This window comes from Aotus nancymaae, unplaced genomic scaffold (genome assembly GCF_030222135.1).
Source record: "Aotus nancymaae isolate 86718 unplaced genomic scaffold, 86718_ANA_hifiasm-v0.15.2.pri h1tg000003l, whole genome shotgun sequence".
Taxonomy (NCBI): Eukaryota; Metazoa; Chordata; class Mammalia; order Primates; family Aotidae; genus Aotus; species Aotus nancymaae.
The window spans coordinates 9,030,299-9,049,760 of record NW_026988414.1 but is presented as its reverse complement, the minus strand read 5'-3'; the positions used below and the strand labels follow the sequence as shown (position 1 = coordinate 9,049,760).

The 19,462-nt window shown below is 38.0% G+C and overlaps 1 protein-coding gene and 1 non-coding gene across 5 annotated transcripts in view; both read left to right on the top strand.

Annotated features, from left to right (window-relative positions):
* RABGAP1 (RAB GTPase activating protein 1) overlaps positions 1-19,462 on the top strand; it is a 174,271-nt gene that overhangs the window by 9,429 nt on the left and 145,380 nt on the right. For 2 of the 4 annotated variants that reach the window (XM_012458174.3, XM_064378169.1), the window contains one exon: positions 15,286-15,484. In XM_012458174.3, the coding sequence (XP_012313597.1) occupies positions 15,335-15,484 (150 nt within the window). In that variant the 5' untranslated portion in view covers positions 15,286-15,334. Of the gene's footprint in view, positions 1-187; positions 262-15,285; positions 15,485-19,462 lie in introns of those variants that run through there. The other 2 variants (XM_012458173.3, XM_012458175.2) reach the window with 2 other exon arrangements.
* Positions 7,610-7,716, top strand: LOC135277288 (U6 spliceosomal RNA). The gene has a single exon (XR_010344913.1). It is a non-coding gene; the product is annotated as a U6 spliceosomal RNA (small nuclear RNA).

Genomic DNA, 19,462 nt, shown 5'->3' with positions numbered 1-19,462 from the left:
AGTCCTGAGGCGGGCTGAAGGCCCAGGTGGGGATCGGAGAAGAGGAAGCCCCGCCTTGCTTCCCCGTATTGGGCCAATAGAGTCGCTCGTCATGGTCGCTGACCTATGAGACGAGGCAGGGGGCTGGGCGGAGGGCGGAAGAAGTCGTTCTCACGTGAGAAAGGGGGTAGGGGGGCGGGGACAGGGCGGCTAGGGAGGCCCAGGCGGCGGAGCCTCCGGGACGGCGAGCGGCGGGCGGCGGAGGAGGAGACGGCGGGTCGGGTAGGGCCGCGTTTTCCCTCCTCCTCCTTCCACCCTCCTACCTACCAAGCCCAGGGGTATTTTCTGACGGCCCCTGCTGGTAGCCAAGCTGTCTTTTCCTGCAGGGCCGGGCCAGTGGGGCTGCGCTCAGCTCCCTCGACGGGCCGAGTTCTGAGGGGAGCCGTGATTGGGGGGAGGGGGAGCTGCGACGGAGGGGAGAGGGCGCATGCGCAGGCTAGGCTGCTCTGGGAGCCCCTGCCCAAACCGGTTCCCCCTGTCTGGGTGGGTGCCGGTCTTCCGAGTCTGGCGTATTTGGCTCTCCCTCTGGTCCCCCAGCAAAGCCAGTTTGTGTCTTGACTTTAATATTTTAGGCTTGGTCCTATTTGGGAATCCGGCCGCTCCCTGCGCCTCAGTTTCTCCCCATTGCCCACTAGGCCTGTATATGTGACTTAAGCTGGCTTGGGCCTCGCTGGCCTGGGCTGCGCCTAAATTTCTAAGACTTGTTAGCTTTCACTGTCGCTTTGCCATCTCAGATTGGTCTTTCTGTCTCATTTCCCCGTCTGCAATTAAAGTGTCCTTGGCATCCCTGTCTTTCTCATTTCCTTGAGGCATCTGCCCCGGTACCTCATTGCTGTGTCTTTTGATTATCCGCACCCTTAATTAAGGGTTTTACGTATCGAGCCAAAGGATAACCTCAAGACTTCCAGGAGTTCGCTGTCCATTGCCTGGTAGTACTTTGGTCCCTTCTCTTCTGACATCCAGACTGTTTATTGTCTGCTCCTGAGTTTCACGCATCTCCATACCTTTGGTTACTCGAGAATTCTCTTTTTTGGAAACAAATGTCCTAAGAGATCGTGTTGAATGATCATGCTACTAGTGTTCCCGCTACTAGTGCTCCGTTAGTTTAAAACCATGTTCCAACTTGAATCTCAGATTTTTTGACTTGTTGGCTCTTTATCAATTCCTTTGATATTTCCATTCAAATCAACAAACATGTGCCTGGAGTAGTAAGTACATAGTGAGTGTGAGTTTCCAGCTGTATTCGTTTCAGAAAAAAAAGAAAAAAACATGGAAGGTGAATGGAATTATGTTTGTAACATTAAACTGATGTTTGAAAAGTAGTTGGGGAAAAAAGTTTAAGTACAAAGGAGGGCACCTCTAACTTTCTTTTTTTTAAACGAAGGAAGCTTAAGTACCAAGGAAGGCACATCTAACTTTTTTTTTTTTAAACGAAGGACCTGTTGCCTTAATTCAAGTTTGTATAAGGTACTATTTAATATGTATTGAAGACTTAACTAGCTCTTTCTTATAAAAACTGAAAATAGGGGCCGGGCACGGTGGCTCACGCCTGTTATCGCAGCGCTTTGGAAGGCAGAGGTGAGCGGATCTCAAGGTCAGGAGTTCGAGAACAGCCTGGCCAATATGGTGAAACCTCGTCTCTACTAAAAGTACAAAAATTAGCTAGGTATGGTGGCGGGTGCCTGTAGTCCCAGCTACTCGGGTGGCTGAGGCAGAAGAATCGCTTGAATCCCAGAGATGGAGGTTGCAGTGAGCCGAGATCAGGCCACTGCACCCCAGCCTAGGTGACAGAGTGAGACTGCGTCTCAAAAAAAAAAAAAAAAAAAAAAATTCATGATTGATTTGTATGTATTGGTAACATTTAAAATTCACATGTCATATGTAACTTTAATTCAAGATATTAAGTCAGATTTATAATTAAAGTTGAAAAAATATTAGTGGTGTGAGTTGGTTCATGCTTGTAATCCCAACACTTTGGGAGTCTGAGGTGGGAGCACCTCTTGAGTTGAGTTCAAGACTGCAGTGAGCTATGAAATGAAAGCCACACTTTCTTTTAATTAAAATTAAAGCCACACTTTGTCTTAATTGTTTCAGTGTTATAATTCAGTTTACAGTTAACTCATTGACAATAACAGGTATGTATTGGTTTGGAAAGTTAACCTATCAGCTATGTGCATTTTGGAATTTTTAACATAGTATTTTGTTTGCAGTTTACAAGTGTTAAATAGTAATGTAGTGGGAACAGAGACACCTGTTTCCTACCTCTTCTGCTGCATATTGAGAGAAGTGTATTCACATTATCTAAATGAGGGGACATGGTTTTTTACATAGTATATTAATAACTGAACTTTGTAGCCCAACTTCTTTTAAATAAGTCTTTTTTTTTTTGAGATGGAGTCTTGGCCTGTTGCCCAGGCTGGAGTGCAGTGGTGCGATCTTGGCTCACTGCAACCTCTGCCTCCTAGGTTCAAGCAATTCTTCTGCCTCAGCTTCCTGAGTAACTGGGATTACAGGCCTGTGCCTGTGCCACCACGCCGGGCTAATTTTTGTATTTTTAGTAGAGATAGGGTTTCACCATGTTGGTCAGGCTGGTCTTGAACTCCTGACCTTGTGAAGGTCTTTGTTTTTTCTTCATTATATTTCCAGCTAAAGAAAAGCCTCCTTTGGAGGTCTTCTTATTTCCCAGTAGTTTTAACAAGGAACCTTTGAATACAGGTTTCAGAAAATAGTTTAAATCGGTGCTACAGTTGAATATCTTTGTAAAAACACTGGTTTGCTAAGGTTCTGACATAGGCCTGCCCATAATGTTATCTTTGTAATTTCAATATAATCAGATATTAGATTTCTCAAGCATGTAGAATAAATGAATGCAACACTTTTTTTTTTTTTTTTTTTTTAAGAGATATGGTCTTGTTCTGTTTCCCAAGCTGGAGTGCAGTAGTGCTATCATAGCTCACCTCAACCTTGAACTTAAAGGCACCAGCGGTCGTCCTGCTTCAGCCTCCCAAGTAGCTAGGACTGTAGCTGCTTGAGAGGCTGCAATATGCAGTTAATTTTGGGCATGGGTGCAACATGCCACCACAGCCAGTTAATTTTGCTGCTGTTTGTAGAGACTTGAGTTTCACTATGTGGCCCAGGCTGTTATCAAACACCTGGCCTCAAGCAGTCCTCTCACCTTGGCCTCCCAAAGTGACAAAACTCTTAAATAATCTTTTTTTAGGGAGACTCAGGGATTGTTCCTATAGTTTATAATCTTTCTTGGAGATAGAACTCAAATATTTAAGAAGTGCTAATTTAATATACATAAAGCAGTTTGGCATGACATTTTGGTGCTTTGTATGTAGTGCCTTGTTTTACTGATTTTCCATAGTTAGATCTCAACGAAAATAAATTCAAGACTGAGGACTTGATGCCCCTGGGTATACCTGAAAAAAACACCATGTAAAAACATCACAGCTGATGCTTTTCTTTAGCATAAACCAGTTACCTAGTCATCCCTACCACCCTCACCCATCTGTTTTGTGTTGATCTTGAGATCATTATTCTTCAGAAACCTTGTAAGTCAGAACAATATTGGATAGACATTTAAGCTTACATTGTAACCATTCACGTTGATCCTAACAGCCTTGTTTCTCTTCATGTGCAAAGACTGACCAAATATGGAAGTGTCAAGTCTTGAACACATTAGTTTATAGAATTTGGCTTACAAGTTTCCCTCCTCTTTCCATATCAGCTATAATATTCTGAGGTACTCACAGGGAGAATTTTTTGAAGATTGTTTTCTGTAAGAGTAGAGCTCTGTAAGTCCTAACTTCCCTCCCAAATCCCTTTTTCTGATCGCTACAGAGTAAAATAAAGCCTTAAACCTACTTTTAAGCTCCTGCCCAGCATTAAATAGTGTGTATTACCTTGGCTGTAAAGTATGAGAAATATAGCTTCTTAATTGTGTACCTCCAAAAATTATTGCACAGTTGTTAAGTATTTTCAGTTAAGGTTGCATCAGCATTTGTGTTATAAACTACTATTCATTCGGTTCTGTAAGTCTTTGTGGAATAAGTTTTTCTCTGTACCTAAATCTGGCATTTCTTAAGGTACATTAACAAATGAATTTCTGTGGTAACTTTAACATAATGTTACTAAGTCAAAGCTTAACAACAATTTGTCTGTTTTAAAACTTTGTCCCATTTTCCCTTATTTAAACATTTTGGTAACTATAACCAACAACCTATGGTTTATAATTTTTTTTTTCCATTTTCTGAGGATGACGTTTTATCAGTTAAGGAATTGATATGCAGAATCCTTCTTTGGGAATATATTTTATTCTCTAAGACTAGTCAAGTGCAGTAGTGAGAAGGGGAAAAAGAGTACAACAAGGAGTTTGTTCTGTAACTGACTGTGAACAATCAATTGAGATAACTCACTACCTTCAGACCAGCTTTGGGAATATATTTTAAATATCATCAAGGGTAATAGGAGACAGCATACCGGACGGCCCAGAAAATGTGTATCTTCTGCCAAACATTCATGGTTTGCCTACATGCATTGCCCTGAAAATCAAACAGGTCATAGAAAACACAAATTATATTTCTGCATTTATCTTAAGACTTTTATCATCTATTGAATCGTTTGCCTGCTTAGCATTAAATTCATGTAGATTAAAGAGAAGCAAATGTTTTAGATCTAAGTGCAAACAGATGCATATTCTGAGTGGAATAGATTCATTTTCTTAATTGTAGATGAGAAGGAACTATATTGACTAATTTCCTAAAAAGAGGAAAAGTCTTTGGCTAACCCTGCATTGCTTAAAAAATTCATATTTTTATATTTATTAAGTGCTAATGTAAATTATACTTTAGAAATCTGTTCAGAAAAAGTAAAGACAACAATTTTTAAAATCTGTACTAGCAAGGTCAGGAATATAATCTGACCTTGTGAATGAGTAGTACATTAACATTAAGCTAATTTTCCTTGTGTTCCCAGGGGATAGTTTCTATTGTGAACATGGCATCCAAATAACAATTTAAATATTTAGTTTCACAGATACTGTGTTGAAATGGCATCAAGCCAGCATATTTAGAGTTCTGGAAAGAATTAAAGTATGTTTCCTGAAATATCTACAGGAACATGGGAAAACTATTTGCAAGATTTTATTTTTTCAGGTGTCAACATTATTACACTCATAATTAACAGAGTTAAATGAATTGTTTTATGCACATTTCATCCCTACTTCTTACCTCTTGTACCTTTCATTAGAAGTATGAAATATCAAGATATAGTGGGGAGAGTATGAATTTTGGGATCAGAAAAACATGGATATCCCGTCTTGTACTTCCTTAGTATCCCGTCTTGTACTTCCTTAGTATATATGTCTGAGGATCCGCTACTTAATCTGAGTGTGTTTTCTCAGAGTGATCAAGTAGCTTATGCTCAGAAACTCCATTTTTAAATATGGAGCTACTTATGTCTACCTCATAGAACTGGAATAGAAAGTACCTGATATTCCCTCCCTTTAAAGATCAAAAAGTTATAATTATTTTGAAACTTTTATTGAAGGATAAATGAGGTATACATACAATGAAATAGTATTTAGCCTTAAGGAAGGAAATTCTGACACATGCTACAGTATGAATAAACCTCGAAGACATCATACTAAATAAACCAATTACAAAATGATAAATATGTAATTCCACGGCTTATTTGATGCACTTAAAGTAGCCAAATTCTTAGAGACAGAAAGTAGTATAGTGGTTTCTGAAGGAGGGGGAGAATAGGGAGTTAGTGTTAATGGGTGCAGAGTTTCAGTTGGGGAAGAAAGGAAATGTTCTAAGGATAGATGATGGTGATGATTGCATGACAATGAGAATGTACTTAATGACACAGAATTGTACACTTCTGTGGCTAAGATGCTAATGTTTGTGTTATGTATACTTAACCACAATGCAAAAAAATTACAAATTACAAGGTTGTTTTTGTTTTTGTTTTTTTTTGAGATGGAGTTTTGCTTTTGTCACGCAGGCTGGAGTGCAGTGGTGTAATCTCAGCTCACTGCAATCTCTGCCTCCTGGGTTCAGGCAATTCTTCTGCCTCGGTCAGGGATTACAGGCACCCGCCACCACACCCGGCTAATTTTTGTACTTTTAGTAGAGACGGGGTTTTGCCACGTTGACCAGGCTGGTCTCGAACTCCTGACCTCAGGTGATCTGCCCGCCTTGGCCTCCTAAAGTTCTGGGATTACAGGGGTGAGCCACTGCACCTGGCCATAAAAAAGATTTTTTTTGTTGTTTTTTTTTTAGACAAAGTCTAGCTTTGTAGTCAGGTTGGAGTGCAGTAGTGTGATCTTGGCTCACTGCAGACTCTGTTTCCCAGGTTCAAGCAATTCTCCTGCCTCAGCCTCCCGAGTAGCTGGGACTACAGGCGTGTGCCACCACACCCAGCTAATTTTTGTATTTTTAGTAGAGGCCTCCCAAAGTGCTGGGGTTACAGGTGTGAGCCACCGTGCCCAGCCATAAAAAAGATTTTTAAAAGTTTTATTTTGTTTTACAATTTCTCGTATTTGTTTAATTCAGATATATTTTTTAGTTAATCTAGAATTGAACTAAAAGTGATTTAATAGTTTAAAGAAGTAAATTCTCACAGTTTTGGTAGGTTCAGATTTGCCTAAGAATGAGTTTTAGGTAAGCTAGTTTTTCTTGCCTTTAAGTGCAAGTAGGCCCAAGATGATTGGTTTGATTCTTTTGGTTTTGGTTTTTAATAAGCTAACCTGCAATTAATCAGAAAGCTTAAATTATTATGGTTCTCTTAGCTCACTAAAATAATTCAAAGAAATAGCCCCAAAATTCAGAGTCAGAAATAAAACAAAGACATCTATTGTTTAGCAGTTAGTAGTGGTGGAAAGGAATTTATTTTTATAAAGAAGAGATGGTGTTCCATTGAGTTTTGTTAGATTTGTCCCACCCTTTCCAGGGATAGGCTGTGCGAAATTCATGTGAAAACCAGTGCAGCGAAACAAAGTTCAGCGCCAGGAAAACACACACACACACACACACACACACACACACACACATTGAGACTAACACAATGTGATTTTTATAGCTTCTTTGTACTCTGGTTGTTTAAAGAGTTACACACCCACAGGAATTGTTCTGCTACAGCATCTTTCAGACTTGATTCTTTTCTGAACAGAGAGTAAACTTACCAGATCTGTGTTTTAGAAGGGTACGACTATGAGCAGCATAGAGGATAGACTGGAATGGGGAGAGGATGGAGATAGGTATATCAAGAAGGAGAGAGGTGCAGTCCAGAAAAGGACAGAGACACCTAGATGCCTGGGTTAGGATCAAGTTCCAACAATTTTCTCTGTGAACTTAAACAGGTTACTCAACCTGCCCAAGCCTCAGTTTGTCTGTCATATGAAGTTAATACCCATCTGGCAAGGTTAGTGTGAAGATTAGTAATAATGCATGTACAACTTGTTAGTACCATTTTGGGCGTATAATTGACGCTCAAGAAGTAATGAGTATTGTTTTCTCTTTAGATTTAGCAGTCATCTCGCTTAAGATTCCCTAAAGCTGTGCTCACTTCGGCAGCACATATACTAAAATTGGAACAATGCAGAGAAGATTAGCATGGCCCCTGCACAAGGATAACACGCAAATTCGTGAAGCGTTCCATAACAAAAAAAAAAAAAAGAAAAAAAAAAAGATTCCCTAAAGCTGTACCCATTTCTTCAATGGTTGAGCAACAAAAGTGATGGGGATTGAGAGGGAAGTGATTAGTGTTTAGTCCAAAGGGAACCCAAGGCATCTTCTTTTGTGACTGTGTTGTTTACCTGTTTTTTGGTCATGACAGGGATTTGATGAAGAGTCAGTCAGGTACACCCAAGGATAGTGGAAGTCTGTTCATTTTAATCATAATTCCTGTCCACATCCCCAATACATGTATGTAGTGTAGCATATTTGTCGTTTATCTTCCTCATATTACTTAGACCCTACTAAACAGCAATGAAGTATATTCAACCAAATTTATTGAACACTGCCAGTAAGGAAGGATATGAAATTAATATGAATAAAACATAAGAGCCCTGTCCACAATTAGTTCAGGGAGACCGTTTGTGCCTATTATATTCCCAGCATTTGACATAGTGGTTTATAGTCAGTAATTGCTTCTGGAATGAATGGATTGATCAATATAGTGGAGTAGAAAAGAAGTGTTGGGCCCAGTACGGTGGCTCACGCCTATTAATCCCAGCACTTTGGGGGGCCAAGGCAAGTGGATTACCTGAGGTCAGAAGTTGGAGACCAGCCTGGGCAACATGGCAAAACCCTGTCTTACTAAAAATACAAAAATTAACAGGGCATGGTGGTGTGCACCTGTAATCTCATCTACTCAGGAGGCTTGAGACAGGAGAATTGCTTGAACCTGGGAAGCAGAGGTTGCAGTGAGCCGAGATCACATCATTGCACTCCAGTCTGGGCAACAAGGCAAGACTGTCTCAAAAAACAAACAAAAAAAGGAAAATAAGTGTTGATATTATTTTACTGTGTGGTGAATGCTGTAATTCTGTGATAGAACTGAAAATGAAAAAGCCTGAGGAGCCCTAGAAGAAACTAATAAACACTGCAGAAGGGTAAGAGGGAGGTTGAATACTTGATTGTATCATTAGTTTGCTGTTGGTGGAGAAAGACTGATTGGTAAAACAAAAAGACATTCCCAGCTGAGCAAGCAGCATATGAAAAAGCTTGAAAGCATTAAAATGAGTGACTTATTTGTATGTATGGTGTGGTTTGACAGAAGAAGATAAGACTAGAATGGAAATTGGCTCCAGATTTTGAAGAGCTCAATAATATAAGGATTTGGGATTTTATTATATTTTCAGTCAGGAGCAATAAAAAGTTTTCAGGAACGGGCAGTGGCAGGATATGTAATCAGATGTAAGTTTCAGAAATTAACTTTGGGGGCTAAATACTGGCTAGAGAGAGTCTAGAATGAAAGACTTGTTATAGCCAGGTTGAAAGGGAATAAAATGCAAGTCAGTGACGTGAGGGATGGTGAAGAAGAAATAGATTGGGCTAGGTTTTAGAACTAAAATCCATTATTCCAAGGGAGAGTAAGAAAAGGAGGAGGCAAGATTTATTTTGGTTTGGTTTCTTGTGATTGTTTTTGTTTTTTGGATGTTATTTTGAATCTGTGGCTGTTAACCAGGATAGAGAACCCAGGATAGATAATCTAGGAAGAAGAGTCTGCTGACATGTAGGGGTTAAATGGTTTAGTTTTGGATACAAGGAATTGGTTTTGAGATGACCATAGGACACATGTAGTAGAACCCTGCTCTGTATTCTCATAACACCCTTTACAGACCTCTATTATAACAAGCACTATATTATAATTACCTGCTTACTAGTCTGTTTTCTCTACCACTGTAAGCCTGTCAAAGGTAAGGAGTATCTTTTATTCCTCATCATAACACTATACCTAGTGTCTGGCAATGTAACAGACTCTTCATACTGAATAGAAGAAAAAATATAACACAAATACCCTTGTGGAATTCAAGAGAAAAGATAGTGCTAGAGTATTATCAGCATACAATAGAAAGCTGTAACTATATTAGCTAATGAGATAGCCAGGGAAAAGAAGGACAAGGATGTCATTCTATTTTTTTTTTTTCTTTTTCATTTCTTTTTATTTTTTTAAATTAAAAAAAAAATTTTTTTTAATTTAATGATGTAATTTTAAAAATGGAAGAGGAACCTAAATGAGAACTAAGAAAAGATAGAGGTAGGCAATGGATGCAAAAGGATAAGAGTTTCAGAATAAGAAAATGGCCAGCATTTTCATTTACTTCAGCAGGTAAGATGAGAACCGAAAGAATTCTTTGGGTTTTGAAATTTTGTAGTATTGATGGTTTTTAATGAAAGTGAGAAGTAAGGGGGTTGTGGTTGTATTTTTGAGAGGGACTGTTTAGAAGAGTGGGGCGTTCCATTGAAGTGGTAGAGGTGGAGGCATTAATACTATTCTTTAAAGAAGAAAATCTCAAGAAAACCAAAGAAATAAATGTTAACCAAGCTTTGGACTAGGCACTAGCACATTTTGTCTCAAGAATGTCAGGTTCAATTATGAGTATCACCCACGCGTCTTATTAAGCTAGGTAGGTCACTTACTGGGAGGTGGTTTTGCCTCTGCTAATTGCACATTAGCAAATCCATGCTGCTGCATGTCACTGTTGGTTACTTCTCAGATGTTAACTAGAAACAATACAACTATCAGTTAGTACTCTGTCTCACAAAAAAAGTTCAAGTTTTTAAAAAATAAACACTGATTATTCAGGAACTGACTTCCTTCAAAGGACTCTTAAAAGAGGTTTAATCATGGCCAGTTCTTTCCATTTCACTCCATTAACTAGAGTGCTTAAGAGGAAATTGAGGATGAATGTGAATCTTTTTTCTTTTTTGAGTTGGGGTCTCACTCTGTCACTTTAGCTGGAGCGCAGTGGCTCCATCATAGTTCTCTGCAGACTAGAATTCCTGGGCTCAAGCAGTCCCCTGTCTCAGCCTCCCAGGTAGTTGGTACTACAGGCACACACCACCACATTTGGCTAATTTTTAAGTATCTTATTTTAGAGATGGGATCTAACCATATTGCCCAAGCTGGTCTTGAAATCCTGGCCTCAAGCAATCCTCCTACCTCAGCCTCCCAAGTTGTCTTGATAACAGGCATGAGCCACTGCTCCTGGCTAAATGTGAATGTTTATTCAGCAATATTAAGATGCATTTTATGCTGTGGTACATAATTGAGCATAAAATTGGCACTTATGTCACAGAGCAGTGACTTTAGGCCAAAAGTTCATAGAGTTTTGGCATATGGGACTAATTTTCAATAAAAATCTCTAGTGATCTTTAATGTCTCTGTAAGAATAAAAGTAACGAAAATAAAGCATAATTGAACTTTTGGGTGTGATGCAGGAGGCTGTTTAAGTGAACAAAATTGTCTGTCACCTCAAGTGACTTGACTTTTTAAAAAGAGAGGTAAAGCCAGACACGGTGGCTTATGCCTGTAATCCCAGCACTCTTTGGATGGCTGAGAATTTTTTTTTTTTAATTAACTGGGTATGGTGGCACACACACACTTCTGGTCCCAGCTACTCAGGAGGTAGAGGTAGGAGGATCATCTGAGCTGGGAGATCTAGGCTGCAGTGAGCTAGGATCATACTACTGCACTCCAGCCTGGGCAACAAAGCAAGACCCTGTCCCCAAAATAAAAGTAGAGAAGGAAACATCCTTGAACTTGTGTCCACCAACCTGCTCTGTTGGTAATTGAACTTGTTACAAGGGTCTAGGCTCATCATTTCTATAAAAGGAGACAAACTGTGAGTGCCCGCCTACCAAATACGAGGCCATTCATATGTATGTTACCTTATTTTAAAAGGCTATCTTACTGAATGATTAGGATGACAAAATGAGATAAAAATGTGTACATTTGGCCAGGCGAGGTGGCTCATGCCTGTAATCCCAGCACTTTGGGAGGCCAAGGCAGGGGGATCATGAAGTCAGGAGTTCAAGACCAGCTCGGCCAACATGGTGAAACCCCATCTCTACTAATGATACAAAAAATTAGCCGGCCATGGTAGTAGTGCGTGCCTGTAATCCCAGTACTCGGAAAGCTGAGGCAGGAGAATCACTTGAACCCGGGAGGCAGAGGTTGCAGTGAGCTGAGATTGCACCATTGTACTCCAGCCTGGGCGACAGGGCGAGGCTTCATCTCAAAAAAAAAGCGTACATTTTATTCCTTTTTGTGATACATAAAGCATTTTTATTCGAAGTATTATTTTGCTTTTATTTAGATATTAACAACTTAGAATGTGAAATTAGGAAATGTATTTTTTTTCCTCAATGATATGTTTCCTAACAACCAAATTAACTCATACAGGTGCTATAGACATAGCCCAAGACGTAGAGGTAGTATGAAGTATTTAATTTGGATTACTTAAATCAGTTAGTGTCTAGTAAATTTTTTTGAATTTAAAGTTAGTTTTTGAAAAGCTGTAACTATTGGGTGCTTATAATGTTCTTTGTGTATTGTTGATTGTTTTATGTATAGTCCTTAGTAATTTTTACAGTAGCTCTATGAGATCGATAGTATAACCTTATCTCTCTGGAAGCTGAGGCTCGGCATGACAAGCTCATACTGTTAATAGTAGAACCAGTATTTTAACTTAGGTTTTCCTTAACTCCTAATGGTGTGCTTCAGCATCACAAATATGACCTCTGATATAAAAGGTGGCCTTACATTTTCCTTGGGTGGCTTTTGCTCTTTTCCATTTTTATTTGCTATTTATCCTGCTTCTTTAACAAATAGTTGAGCACCTGCTATGTGCCAGGCATTATTTCAGGTGCTAGGGATCCAACACTTAGTCAAATGCAAAAACCCCTGCCCTTGTGAACCTTAAGTTCTAGTTTACATTATATTTAAAAATGGATTACTAAAATGTATGTCATGCTATAGGTGCTTTGGAGAAGCCAAGTGACTGCAGGGTGTTTGGGGGAGGAATTTTGGTACTTTGTTGTCAATGGGAATTAGAATTAAAATCTGAAGGATGAAGAATTAGAGTAGGGGATGTCTTATGGTAACTGATATAAGTAGGTATTAAAAACAAATCCCTATGGTCTTGAGACAGAGGTTGTGAATGTCTAGAATTTGCCAGAAGTACAGCAAGTTTTGGGGTACCTCTTCATTATGGAGGCCAGGGAATGGGTGGTTTTATCTATGTTTGTGGAGCTGATGGACTATTCCCTCTTCACTTCTGTCCATGGAGGCCAGAGAAAAGAAATCTTATTGTATAATTTTTCCTGTATTACTTAGTGTTTTGATAAACCTCATTCCTGCTGAGTGATTCAGTTACTTTCAGTTGCCAAAACAAATAATAAAGTATTTTATAAAGCGTATTCTCCTATCACCTTCTCAAAGAAAGTAGGTGGAACTTTGAGCTTGCCAAATATTCTCAGTTCCTTAGTGTAATTACCAAAGTGTATTGTTTTTGAGTCCAGAGTAGGATTATACAAAGTTGTTAGTGTCTCTGAGACCAGAGCTTTATTTAGACTGCTTTCCCAGGCCCTCTGCCATTCAACTGTTAATCACATTATAAAAGGTGAATAAAAGACTTAATTAATTGAGCATGAAACCTCTCTTAAAGTACAAACTCTTAAAAAAAAAGATAAAGACTCCTTTACCCAATACTGAATGTTTTGGGACAAGGCCCAAATTTGTGGCATTAAAAAGGCTTCACAATCTAATGGAAAGAGTAGTGTCTTTGGAGTTAGGTAACTGGGTTTAACTTTTGGCTTTGACTCTAACCACATGACATTGAACAAGTTACACCATCTCTGTAAGTATTTCCTCATTTGTGAAATAGAGATGTGACAGTTAAGAGGCACTCACCATTAAATTATAACACGACATAATAGATACTATAGAAAAATCAAATGTAAAATGCTGTGGGGACAGATATAAGGGGAACAGTTCATTTGATTCTGAGGTGAGAACAGGCAAGTGGACTGAGAAGACTACTAAGAGAGGGAGGTTTTACATCATGAGTGATGAGTTGGAGTTGATCAAGTACAGAAGTGAGGAAACCACTTCAGAAAGAGAATCCTGTGAGGGCGTGTATCTAAAGGTATAAAGTATATCTCCATAGCAAAGTCTAAGTTAGTCCCTCTCCCAACATATTCCCATAGTTTTCTTTACCCTAAATCAGTACTTATTAGGTACAATTTGCCTCTGCTCTCTACTAAACTATAACTCCTTTGGAGCAAGGATCTATTTTCTTTTGTTTATTATAGCTTGTTTGTTATACATTAACTACTCAATAAGTATTCATTGAATGGATTAAGTAAAACATTTTTCTTTGAAGTTTTCAAAAGTACAATTTGAAGTGTTTTTTAATGCCGCACTATGCGTTTAGATTTGGTCTTACTGAGATGTGTAATAGCTGTTAAGCAGAGAAATTAGCTTAAGTAAAAGGCAGCAGAGAGTCCAGGATTCTAGCCTTAGCTGTGCCATGGTATTAACTGGTTAAATGGCCTTCTCTTGGGGTTGCCATTTATTTATCTAACAGTATTGATTTTTAAGTTTTTTTTTTCCCTTCTTTTTACTGTGCCATCAACTTGATTTTAGATTTCTAAGTTTACTTCTAACTATAATACCCAGGGATTGTGTAATTTCTGCTACCAGGTGTTTATATGTGGGCCTTTTAGGAGAAAATCGTGTTTGACACCTGGTGTATGCTCAGTAAATATGTAGTCAATAATTAAAAATCCAAAGTATAAATCAGGACTTCTCAGTCAGAGAAATTAAACAGACTTTTAGAGCCTTTCCTCTTGGAGGTACTAAATGAACATGGAGCCATAGCTACTTTTGTTAGTTAAAAACTCTGAGTATGATGTTATATTGTTTTGTTGATGTTTTGACAACCAAATGAAACATTGTCACAAAGTTTGCAGAACTAGGTTTTAAAATGATAGGTGAGTTTAAGTTTGACTCCAAAAGTCAATAAATAATTGAATGAATTTTCATATGTGATACATCTTTATACTTTTTGCTGGGAATTTTTGGTATGAAACTCTTATTTGGGTAATGTTCATATTGAGCTGAGTTCTAAGAAACTGTGATGTAGGAAGATGCAGTTTTTAATAAACTTCTCATTTCTTGCTGTGTAAGGTATTTCCTAGCTCTAGAATTTATACTAAAATTTAACTGTCTTGAATTTATTTATGTTGGGTGTTAATGTGAAATTTTGCCTGTTAAAACCATGTTAATATTTTAAATTTAAGTATCAATAATGCTAGGACAACCTTACTGTACTCTCATAATAACTAAGTGCTTTCCATTTCATTTACAAGTACAACTTTAAAAATTAGAGGATAGAAAACAGAAGGCTAGTACTTAATTATTTTTGGAGGCTAAGACTCGAATTGCAGCATAGGCCAAAGAAATTCCTGTAGGTAGTTAGGGTTATTCTGAAGGTAATATATTTTATTTATTTATTTTTGAAGTCTGAAATATCTTGGCCCTGAATAGCATGAAATTTTTTTATTATCCGGAATTAAAAAAAACTAAGATATAAGTAGTGAAAGTCTTAGGAAAATATTTTTGAAGGATTTACGAAAATTTCCATATATATTGTGTAAGAATTAGAGTAAAATTGAGTATCTGGCAGACATTCTATATAAGTATCTTTATGGTTTTGTTTTTCAGGCATTAAAAAATATTTAATCATTCATGTGTTGAGCCTCATTCTTGAGTTATGGATGACAAGGCTTCTGTTGGAAAAATCAGTGTCTCCTCAGACTCAGTATCTACTCTTAATAGTGAAGATTTTGTCTTGGTTTCCAGGCAAGGAGATGAGACACCATCTACAAATAATGGAAGTGATGATGAGAAAACAGGACTCAAGGTAAAACTCCATAACCTAAGTTTGTTTTGCTTAGCTTTTGTAAGCCCATTGCAAAACTTGGCCTTAAGAGAAAAGGGATATGGGAGGAAAGTGAGAACATAGAAGTAATATACTTCTTTTTTTTTAATGTTCAAGATTTGCACTGAGTGAGTCATTTATAGTTGATTAAAAATTTTCACTCCGATTAGCTTTCCCTAAAATTTTCAATACCCCTAAGTGTCAAAACTAGTGGTTATAGTATAAGCATTTATCATTTTAGTATTGTTTTCACTTTTCTGTTGAATTACAAGTTCTGATTTTGTTTGGTCCTGGTTTACATAATGTAAGGTCACTGGCAGGTCAAAGGTGCTATTTATGAAAATCAGTTTTAGGATTACCGAAACAACTTTAAACACCTGGCGACTCGCACTTCCATTTGTTTATAATTTCTCAGCCACTATTACTTCTTATCCAATGCTTTTTTGTTATTATTCTACTCGTTATTGATACAAATAAAAGCAGATTGTCTGTTAAAGTTGTCATTTAAAATATAAGTAGCTTTAAAAATATTTTAACTCCTGTTTACATCTTTTCACGCAACAAGTGTTTACTAAGTAATGACTGTGTGCTAAGTATTGTTGTAAGTACTGGGGATATAGTGGTGAACAACACAGGCAAAGCTCCTTGCTCTCCTAGAGCTTTAATTCTAATGGGGGAAATAGACTCTAAGCAAATAAGAAAATAAATACATCAAGTAAATTTAGGTGCTGTGAAGAATAACAAAACAGGATATGTGGGTAAAGAGTAAACAACATGATTGTTCTTTGACCTTTGAAAATTTTTGTCAAAAATTTGAAAACTTGTTAGATGCTATGGCTCACACCTGTAATCCCAGCACTTTGGGAGGTCTTGGCAGGCAGATCACTTGAGCCCAGGAGTTGGAGACCAGTCTGGGGAACACGACAAAACCCCATTTCTACAAAAAAGCCAGGTGTGGTGGTGCACACCTTTAGTCCCCACTGCTTGGGAGGCTTAAGTGGAAGGATCGATTGCAGGCAGGAGGTGGAGGCTGCAGTGAACCATGCTCGGTGACAGAGTGAGATCCTGTCTCGAAAGACAAAAAATCCTTACTCCTACTGATAAATGTATAGAGGAATAAATAAAAAACAGTAAAACTAAAATCAGTTGAAGAGTGAATGACAAGTACTGTTTTAGAGAAGGTCTTGAGATGACATTTAAGGTGAGGCCCAAATGAAATGAGGAAAAGGGCCATGGAAAAATCTGGGAAAAGAGCTTTCCAGTGGGAGCAGCAAATTGAAAGACCATGAGGAGAAACACCCTTGCTAGGACAGGTTGAAAGTAAAAAACTGTAAAGGGTGAAATTCAGTAATGGGCATGGGATGAATTGTGTAGAACCCTGTAGAGCTTAGTAGGAAGTTTGGGGCTTTGTTAAAAAAAAAAAAAAAATAGCGAGTGGAAGTTTTGGAGAGTTTTGAATGGGATCATAATCTTAATTGTATTTTTAAAAGCTCGCTGGTTAAGAGGGACTTGTAGGATGACAGCATATCCTACTCTCCAGCGGAAGTGGTGACAACTATGAAAATAATACATTTAAGATCTCTGAAAGTGTTTTAAAGGAAATACAGCAAATGAAAAAACATTTATTCAAGAAAATTTACTAAAATTTCTTCAGAGCGACAAGAACCTGTTATTGGTAACAAGACCTGCCCTTTTCTTACCGTATTCCAGCTGAGAGAGATGGTAACTTCTTTTCATATTGTTGCAGTGAAGAAGACAAGAATCCTTGTCCCCCACCAGCTCTCATTCTGGGCTGTCTTCCAGAGCAGGAGCAAGATATCAGTATTTCTCATCCTGCTTCCCCATGCCTGTTTCTGGCCAACTGTGACTAAGAGGTGGGGGCTTTGGTTTTTCTGCCCAGCCCCTGCTCTTGGGACAGAGAATTTACTTTGGGCATAGTGGCTAACCCTGGGGTGTTACTCAGTTACACCCCAGTGTGTCATTGTCCAACTTCCAGCTCCAAAGCCATGTCTCAGAGATTTTACCTGCAGGGAAACTTTGGCCATAAAGCAGTCTTCTTAAAGGAATGGGCTTCATTCACGATAGAGCCTGGAAAAGTATAAGCCTAAGGTTACTCTAAAAACTAGTGGAGGTTGTGGTGAAAGGTAATTGGAGGAAGACTGGTAGATTGATTGGACATTTAGGCTTGACTGTAGACATGCTAATTTGCCTGAGAAAACTAGGGAAAGATACAGCTGGGAGGACATCACCAAGAGTCAAAACAAATCTCAACCCTTAACCTCTGGAACTTTCACTTCCAAGATACCCAAGTTTGATTGACTTAGACTATAGAGCAGTTTATACTATAGTGCATTGTTGAAATCATTACAGCAATCAGACAGCAATTAGTGGAATTTAACAAGCTAGATGTGGTCAGAGAAACCAAGAGTCAGGAAGAGCCCTGCCCACACCTCTCATCCCAAGGTGACAGTGAGCAATCTGAAGTCTGAGCTCCATGAGGACCAACACCAGAGGCTTAACATTGGGGGTAGGACAATGGAATCTACAAGAATCAACTAGCCAGTCACCCAATAAATAAGCATAAACAATAACAAATCTTGAAGTGGGAGGCCAGTACTTAGAGTTGGTACAGTATATTATTATCAAGTATCTAGTTTCTAACCAAAAATTGTTAAGACATTCGGAGAAACAAGAAAATATGACCCAGGCATCCTGTTAAAAAAGCAAGCAATAGGTATTGCCTGTGAGAGTGACTGATTGGATTTAACAGAGCTTTCAAGGTAGCCATTATAAATATGTTCAACAAACTAAAGGAAATCATGCTTAAAGAAATAAAGGAAGGTGTGATGATAGTTTCACATGAAATAGAGAATATTAGTAAAGAGATAGAAATCATTTTTAAAAGAACCAAATGGAAATTCTGGAATTGAAAGTCATAGTAACTGAAATGAAAAACTCACTTGAGGGGCACAGCAGTACATTTCAACTGGCAAAAGAAAGAGTTAATGAACTTGACAATAGATCAGTAGAAATTACTCAAAGAACATTAAGAAAAAAAATAGGAAAAAAGCAGCCTCAGAAAAATATGGGAAACTATTAAGTGTACCAACATGCTTGTAATAGGAGTATCAAAAGGAGAGGAGAAAGAGAAATTACTAGAAAAAAATTTAAAGTAATAATGCCTGAAAATATCCCAAATTTATCGAAAGACAATAATTTATGTATCTAGGAAGTTCAGTGAACTTCATGTAGGATAGATGCAAAGAGATTCACAAAGAGGCATATCTTGGTAAAAATGCTAAAAGCCAAAGACAAGGAAAATATCTTGAGAGCAGCAAGAGATAAGTGACTCATCACTTACAAGTGAACCTCACATGGGACAACATATTCAAAGCACTTAAACTAAAAAACTGTTAACCAACGATTCTATGTCCAGAAGAGCTATTATTTAAAACTGAAGGTTCTTTGAAATAAAGGCATTTTGAGGTAAAAACTCAAGAGAATTGCTGCTGGCATACCCACTTTACAAGAAACACTAAAGGAAGTTCTTCAGGCTGAAAGCAAGTTACTCTAAATAATAATTTTAATCCATGTGAAAAATCAAAGAGCACCAGTAAAAATAATTATGTAGTAATAAAAGATACTGTAAATGCATATTCTCCTTTTCTTCTTTTTTATGTTGTGTATGTCTATCATGTACATATAGGCACTTAACAGCTATAAATTTCCCTAAGAACTGTTTAATCTGTATCCAATAAGTCTTAGTATACCTACTGCATTTTACTGCAGTATTATATACTGTGTATATAGTATGTTGTTGGGCCTATGATATGTGGAAATGTGATATATTTGCCAGTAATAGGAAAAAGGAGATAAAATAGGGACAGATCTGTGTTTGGGCTAGGAAATAATTCCATATATAACTCAAATTCATAAGAGTAAATGAAGAAAACCAGAAAT